Source organism: Mus caroli, chromosome 18, assembly GCF_900094665.2.
Source record: "Mus caroli chromosome 18, CAROLI_EIJ_v1.1, whole genome shotgun sequence".
In the NCBI taxonomy this organism is placed as follows: Eukaryota; Metazoa; Chordata; class Mammalia; order Rodentia; family Muridae; genus Mus; species Mus caroli.
In genome coordinates this window covers 57,556,672-57,564,187 of record NC_034587.1, presented here as the reverse complement: position 1 = coordinate 57,564,187, position 7,516 = coordinate 57,556,672, and the positions used below count along the sequence as shown (strand labels likewise).

Below are 7,516 nucleotides of genomic sequence, written 5' to 3'. Positions count from 1 at the left end.
GCTCTCTTCAGCTCAGGCTACAGTTGGATCAAGATGCCCCTGCTCTGGCCCTTTAAGAACAAAACAGGAAGTTTAGGGGTGGTATGTGCCTTTAACTTCCACCTACTGGTGGAGGATGAGACAGGCAGATCTCCGTGGGCCAGCCTGATATATAGAATTTATCCCAGGACAGAACTACATTTGAAAAAAACCAAACTGGCTGCTAATTTACACCTGTAGCCCCAAAACTAGTCAAGAGAATCATTAACTTTGAGGCCAGCCTGACCTACAATGAAACCAGTCAAGAGGAATTGGCTCATGTGTAGACAATCCGAACAGCTCCACTTCTCTGGTGTTTTTATTTCCCCATGTGACCCTGGCCTAGAGGTCCCTATGTAGACCATACTGGCTTCCAACTTGTGATCCACTGGCCCCAGCCTGCTGGGATTAGTGTCCCATGATGCCTGGGTTATGAACAATTTGGAGACTGGCTAGCAGATGCCACAGAGCTGCAGCCTCAGCATCTCAGGTGCCCTTTCCCAGAAAACCAGTTTATAGAACCCAGGCTTGCCCAACCTACAGTAGAACTCGAGACAACCCGGCTATGGTCCTATATAGTCTGCAAGTCCTCTCAAACAGTATACATTTCCCTTGATGTGTACCCTGGTGACAAGAGACAACACCAGAACTGCTGGGCATGGTCACATGCACCTTCAATCTCAGCACTTGGAAGGCAGAGGCAGCGGGATCTCTTTTTAGTTTGAGACCAGCCTCATCTACATAATGAGTTTAAGGGTAGCCAGGGCTATGTTAAAACCCTGTCTCAAAAACACCTGGACAGATGGATCAGCAGGAGGACCCTGGTTCAATTCCCAACACCCACACTGACAGCTCACAACTGTCTAACTCCAGTTCCATGCCCTCACATACATGCAGGTGAAACATCAAAGTGCATAAAACACAAACACCAGAACCAAAATAGCTTACACAAAGCAATTTATTAACAGAAAATAATTTGAGAAGTCCTGTTCACAGACGGCGACCACGACGACCCCCCTTTCTTCGAGTGCTGTCAGAGGGAATGGGGGTGACATCCTCTGTGAGAAAAAAAAAAAATCATTGTAGCCACAAGTCTAACTAGCAGTAGACTTTATTTTTCCCCAAATCTATCTCCAATGGTCAACAATCACGGGGTGCCCCACCTGCCAATTTCTCATCCCAACCCCATTTGGAAATGGACACAGGCTCTGAGAAGGTGGACAATCAAAGGTGAAGGACACTGAGTTAACTCAGAGCCTACGGACTGTAGTAGAAGAGACCCTACAATGAGCAAGTGTGGCTGTTTGCTCTTTACACCAGGTGACAGGAGCCACTGTTATGAAGGTCAGCAGAGAAGAGACTGAGGGCAATCAGTGGTGTCACCTGGTAAGCCACAGAAGGCTCTGAAATCCGAGTCAGAACGTTTTTAAGTTATCCCACCATGGGGAAGAATCGTATCCATTACAGAGATAAGCCTCCCATAATGCCTTTTACATACTCCAGTAACCAGACAAAGCTAACCCATTAGGCACACTGCAGGGTTTGGAAGGGGTCAATGCTTGAAAGCAACCCCAAGTGTAACCAGAGGGGACACTTACCAATCCGCCCAATCTTCATCCCAGAGCGAGCAAGAGCTCTGAGGGCTGACTGGGCTCCAGGTCCAGGGGTCTTGGTCCTAGAAAATGAAGGATTGTTGGCCTAGTCAGCAACATTTCTAATTTTAATTCACTTCTAAATGGGGAAGCCAACAGTTAAGATACTTGAGGGAGCCATACTTAAATCTCCAACTTCACAACACAAAATCCTTTTCAAAATTGCTAAATGAGGGCCAAGAGACGGCTCAATAGTACTGCCATCTTAGCAGTGGGCCTGGACTCTTCTTCCTGCCCACTTGGTGGCTTACGACCATCTGCAACACCAGTGCCAAGAGATTCATTGCCCTTTCTGACCCCAGGTATGCACATGGTACACACACTCAGGTAATTTTTTTTCTACCTTTATTTTGGTGGTGGTAGGGAGGAGGGGACAGGGCAGAAACATGCTGGGATCCCAGGCCCCCATTTAAGTCCCCTACCACCAACTCCATACTTCCTAGTATTTACCACAGACTGAAACCATGTAACCTCCTGCATGTTGATTAAAAGCCCGAGTTTCCTGCAAAGTGAGGTGCCACCCAAGGCTATCTCAGTCTTGCTTACTACCTGGTAAGCCGTGGTTATTCAATAAACACAAAAGGACAAACACAAAGGAACACATTACCCATTTTTTTGAGGAACTGTTTAGCCCAGGCTAGCCCCAAACTCTAGCTCCTCCTAATCTATTCCCTGCTATCCCTAACTAGGAACATACATACATGCCTAAAATAGCTTGCTCTCAGACAGAACAGATGAGATCGCAAATCCACCCCTCATCTTCTGTACCTGTTTCCTCCTGTGGCCCGGAGTTTGATGTGCAGGGCGGTGATGCCCAGCTCCTTGCACCTCTGGGCCACATCTTGGGCAGCCAACATGGCTGCATACGGAGAGGACTCATCTCGGTCAGCCTTTACCTTCATCCCACCAGTCACTCGGCAGATGGTTTCCCTGGGGACAAAGGCAGAACCGTGTCATTTTTCAACAAGGGTACACAGAACACTTACTGAACCCCAATGAGCACAGTCTAACAGCATCTTGAGCATATATTCTGGGTCTGAACAAGACAGTCGTAAGTTGTGTTTACGGGGCTCAAAGACCCCTAAATAGCTAAACTCCTTTGAGTCAGCAAGCCCTGGTTGATAAAATCCCAGCAAGGGGGCAGAGACAGGAGCATCCTAAGTTCAAGTTTACTCTCAGCTTGGTAAAACACAGTGTTTTCTTATAATTTGTGGGAAATTAAGCAAAACAGTAATTCTTTAGGGCAAATCCCATCAACTGGTCCAACTGGTATACCCTTTCTTTCTAGCTCAGCCCCCCCCCCCAGTTTTATGCCTTTCTGCAGAAATACTCACTTGCCAGAAAGATCGGTAACATGGACAAAGGTATCATTGAAGGATGCAAAAATGTGGCAGACACCGAACACATTCTCTCCTTCAGCCACCTGAGGTCCCAGGCTGATGACCTGCTCTTCCTTCTTTTCCTTCCCCTTGCGAGGTGCCATTTCTAGGTGAGGAACCTCAAGGTTAGCAACAGGAAAAGGGTCCCCCCAAAACATTTTCTTTACCTACTAAGGGAAAACCTAAGTCTTGCTTCTAATAGCCTGTCTCTGTTCTTGGCATTTATCAAGTTTTAAAAGGTGCTGAACGCACCTTTAGGACGAACCCACGGTCCCAGCAACGAACCACATGCACAAGTTGCGATGTGTAACAGCATGGAAGTCAGGTCTCAAGCCTGAGTTACCACTCTAATTCTTCCCTTAAACTTGGAAGTTCTATTTGTTCAGGGTGACCCAGCAGGCAGCTGAATAGCAGACACAACTAAGTTAGGGGGTTCTCTGTCCATACACAATACTTAAACCCAACTTTCCTGGGCCTCAGATAATTTACAGTTTAGGCTCAAAGCTGCCTAAATAGACAATGTCAAAGAACTTTCCAGCTTATCCTTGCCACCAGATGCCTTCCCAACACAAGCCCTCACAGCCTGTCTAGAAGCAAATCTTTCAACTTTGTTCTAGTACCAAACATTAAAAGCAGAATGTGGTGTAACTCCAGCATGGGGGGAAGGGGTCAGAGGCAGGAACATCTATGTAACAAGTTCTAAGACAGCCCGGGCATGCCTTCCAGGAAGTCTAATGGAAAAGGGCTACACACCAGCGTTGAGATCCCCTAACTGTAGCCTGTAATCAAAGTACACTCGTGGGAACTAGGGAAAAGGCACAACAAGGAGGCTGACTTCTTTTTTCTTGCCAAAGTCCCAGGCAGTCCTTTGACTAACCTGAGGTGGAGTAGCAGAACACACTATCGCTACTTTCAGAACAAACTAGCTATTGAGCAGCACTCAAATTAAACTAGGTCATCTCCCAGCAACTAGGACTACTAAGCAGGACAGTCTAAGATACCTGCCTTGTATTCTCTTCCTGGTACCAAGATGTCCCTACTCGCCACACACACACACAAAAAGCCCCAAGCACCACAGGCCTTAGAAATAGGTTTCAAGTGTCCCTGGCATCTCTCTCTCCCTCTTGTGCCTTCCTCATAGGGTCCAATCGCCAGAAGCACAAGGGCAGGTCTCGAACGTCCAGTCACCTGATCTCATCCTCAAACTAGGCAAACATACACGATTCGGTAGGGTCTGGGCCATGATGGCTACTCAATGCATCTTCGCTCTGCTCGGTGGGAGTGAATATCCACGAGAATATAAACATATGGCATCCGTCCTACTCCACCACGGAGGAAGCCGACAGGCAAATGTGTCCGACTCGGGAGTAGCCGTCATGGGTTAGGATTAGAAGCACTCCACACAGGACCAAGGTTTTATGGTATCCCTTTTAATTTAATTTTGGTTTACAGAAAGGATCGGTACGAATCCTATTCGGGGTTTTCTCGAGAGGAACGAGGTTCGGTGCAGGCTGGCGACTGCCCGAGGTTCAGGCGACGGCCCACACGCGATCAAGGACCGGCTTCCCCGAACCACTTCGTGCGACGGCTGTGGCGAGAGGCCCAAGGCAGGACCCGCACCCATTCCCACTCCCGACTTCCTCCATCTCAGGCCAGAGGCCGCCACCGGGACACGGCGGAGCCCTGGGTCCGGATGGGTCGGGCCGGGCGGGCGCCTGCTCGTCTCCACCACGCACTTGGCTCGGCTACTGCGCACAGACCCCGGCCCCGATCCCACAGATGGCCCTGGTCAAAGGATGCCGCACGATTCTCAAGGCCCAAGCCTCCCTACCTGATCGTCGTCTCCAGACTCCTCCACCGGAAAGAGAGAGGCGGAAGGGGCGGGCGGACGGGTCACATCCGTCTTCCGGAAGTGTACCTCTGAGGTCACGGAGAGATGGGCAGGCTTCCGGAAGAAATCTCCATCACGGTTTCTAGCGAAGCTAAAACCGCCGGTACGGAAGATGGCTTATTAAAGAAGCCGATGCTACGTGTTGCTGTGACCGAATCTGCCTATGAGAACTCACGGAGCGGACACGAGTGGGAGAACAGGCGGGCTCGGCCCCAGGTCGCGGGTGCTGCTGCAGCTTGACGGACTTCCGCCATCAGAACCTCAGACTAGGCAGCCTGGAGGCGACAGCGCTCCTCGTGGTACGGAGGTGAATAACAACAACAAACGACCTTGTTATGTAACTTTACCCCGTTTTGCACACTACAGAGCAGCTTAGTAATAAATTATTCAGCACGTCCCTGTTACCCTGCATTATGCATCTTATATTTGGTGCTTCAGTTAGTGTTCACAGCATAAACTAGATTGATTTTGATTTCCATTGTACAGATGAAATGAGACCATATGTGTGTGGCAGATTTCGGGCTATGACATAAAACCCTTATATCTAATAGTCATTTCATATAACCTTCTAATAACAATACTGCAGGACATTGAATAATTGGGAAACTTTGTAGATGGAAACACGGATGTATACTTAGTAGAACTTGAAAAACATGGGTACAGTATTCACACACATACACTGGCATGTATGTACATCTCTAGATTCATATTACATACATCATGACATGTATATCTTTCAGAGCATGGCGAACAGTAGAGCTACACGTATACACTATATATTGCATATAGCTCTCTGCGTACTGGAATTGATACCATTCCAAAAGACTTAGGCTAAATTTAGGGAAAATTTATTCTTTGTTGTTGTTGTTGTTTTCGATTCAGTTTTCTCTGTATAGCCCTGGCTGTCCTGGAACTCACTCTGTAGACCAGGCTGGCTTCAAGTTGTTGTTGTTTTAGATTCAGGGTTTCACTGGGTACCACTGGCTGCCCTAGAACTCACCCTGTAGGCCAGACTGATCTCGTACTTGGAGATCTGCCTGCCTCTACTTCCTCAGTGCTGGGATGAAAGACATCGTGCACCAACACCTCCCAGTTACACTTTTATTCTTTTGAGACAGAGCCTCACCGTGTTACCATTCCTGGCCTGGAACTTGCTATGTAGACTAAGATGGCCTGGAACTCCTAGAGATCCCAGCCACCTCTGCCCCTAGACCACTAGGATCTAAGGCATGTATTACCATACCTGAGGGAAACTTTCCTTAAAAAAAAAAAAAAAAGTATTGTTTTCTTTGTGCTTTATAAAAGCAGCTACAGAAAACCTATAAAACAGACACACTAAAGGAACAAGAAAAAAAAAAAAAAAGGAAGCCAAGTGTGATATGATTTCAGCACATGGGAGGCAGAAGCAAGCAGATCTCTGTGAGTTCAAGGCCATTCTGGACTACATAGTGAATTCCAGGACAGACAGAAGTACATAGTGAATTCTCAGAAAAACAGAAGGAGAAGGAGAAGGAAAGGAAGCCTTGTCTTACCCACTATTGTTTACTTATATTTTATATTTACCTGTTGCCCTTCCCTGTATCACTTAGGGATATTCATATGGGGAAGGACTTTGGGGGAGGGAGACAAGGTCTCCTGTATCCCAGGCTAGCCTTGGCTGTGTAGGTGAGAATAACCTTGAATTCCTGACTCTTTGACCTCTGCCTCCTGAAGGCCTCCATCATACATAGCTTGCTCCTCCTTTCCTTCTTGTTTTTTTTTTTAAAGATTTATTTATTTATCTATTTTATGTATACAAGTGCTCTGTCTTTATGTACTCCAGAAGAAGGCATGAGACCCCAGATACTGTGAGCCTCTATGTAGTTGCTGGGAATTGAACTCAGGACGTTTGGAAGAGCAGCCAGTGCTCTTAACCACTGAGCCATCTCTCTGAGATGTTATCTCATGTAGTCTAGACTGGTATGAAACTTGGTGTGTAGCTCAGACTGCCATTTAGCCCCTGATCTTTAGGCTTCTACTTTCAGACTTCCTGCATTACACCACAGCCAGCAGGGTGGTTTCAAAAAGCCATGTTTATTATAGACAATTTACACAAAACAAAACAAGCTAGGAGTGGTGATGCACACCTTCTATCCCAGCATTTAAGAAGATCAAGGCGAGCCGGGTGCGGTGGCACATGCCTTTAATCCCAGCACTCGGGAGGCAGAGGCAGGTGGATTTCTGAGTTCGAGGCCAGCCTGGTCTACAAAGTGAGTTCTAGGACAGCTAGGGCTTCACAGAGAAACCCTGTCTTGAAAAAGCAAACAAACAAACAAACAAACAAAACCCCAAACCCTTGGATTTGCTCCCTAGTACTTCAAATATAAATAAGTAATAAACTCAGCTATCCCCTAGTCTCCCTCTACAGATGCCACTATTACCAGATCTCACAGTTCATTCTAGAACCTTCCTGTGTTTTTACTTGTGTTATCTATAGCTAACAGAATTCAATTTTAAACTATTTTTACTCAGCATTATTATGGACACTTTTTCCTAACACTAGATATCTTCAACATTTTAGATTTTTTTTTTTTTTT

The 7,516-nt window shown here is 46.8% G+C and overlaps 1 protein-coding gene across 1 annotated transcript; it reads right to left on the bottom strand.

Moving 5' to 3' along the window:
• Positions 1-958: 958 nt before the first annotated feature.
• Positions 959-4,973, bottom strand: Rps14 (ribosomal protein S14). The gene is made up of 5 exons (XM_021150524.2): positions 4,881-4,973; positions 3,005-3,155; positions 2,439-2,600; positions 1,617-1,693; positions 959-1,076 (listed from the first exon to the last, which is right to left on the bottom strand). The coding sequence occupies exons 2-5, from the start codon at positions 3,151-3,153 to the stop codon at positions 1,009-1,011; spliced, it is 456 nt and encodes a 151-aa protein (XP_021006183.1). The 5' UTR covers positions 3,154-3,155; positions 4,881-4,973; the 3' UTR covers positions 959-1,008.
• Positions 4,974-7,516: the final 2,543 nt, after the last annotated feature.

Excerpts from the sequence above, each read along its gene's own strand:
- Rps14 (XM_021150524.2), bottom strand. The coding sequence starts at position 3,153 with ATGGCACCTCGCAAGGGGAAGGAAAAGAAGGAAGAGCAGGTCATCAGC. Across the intron at positions 1,694-2,438 it reads CGGGCCACAGGAGGAAACAG|GACCAAGACCCCTGGACCTG; the intron begins GTACAGAAGATG and ends TTCATTTTCTAG. Across the intron at positions 1,077-1,616 it reads GATGAAGATTGGGCGGATTG|AGGATGTCACCCCCATTCCC; the intron begins GTAAGTGTCCCC and ends TTTTTCTCACAG.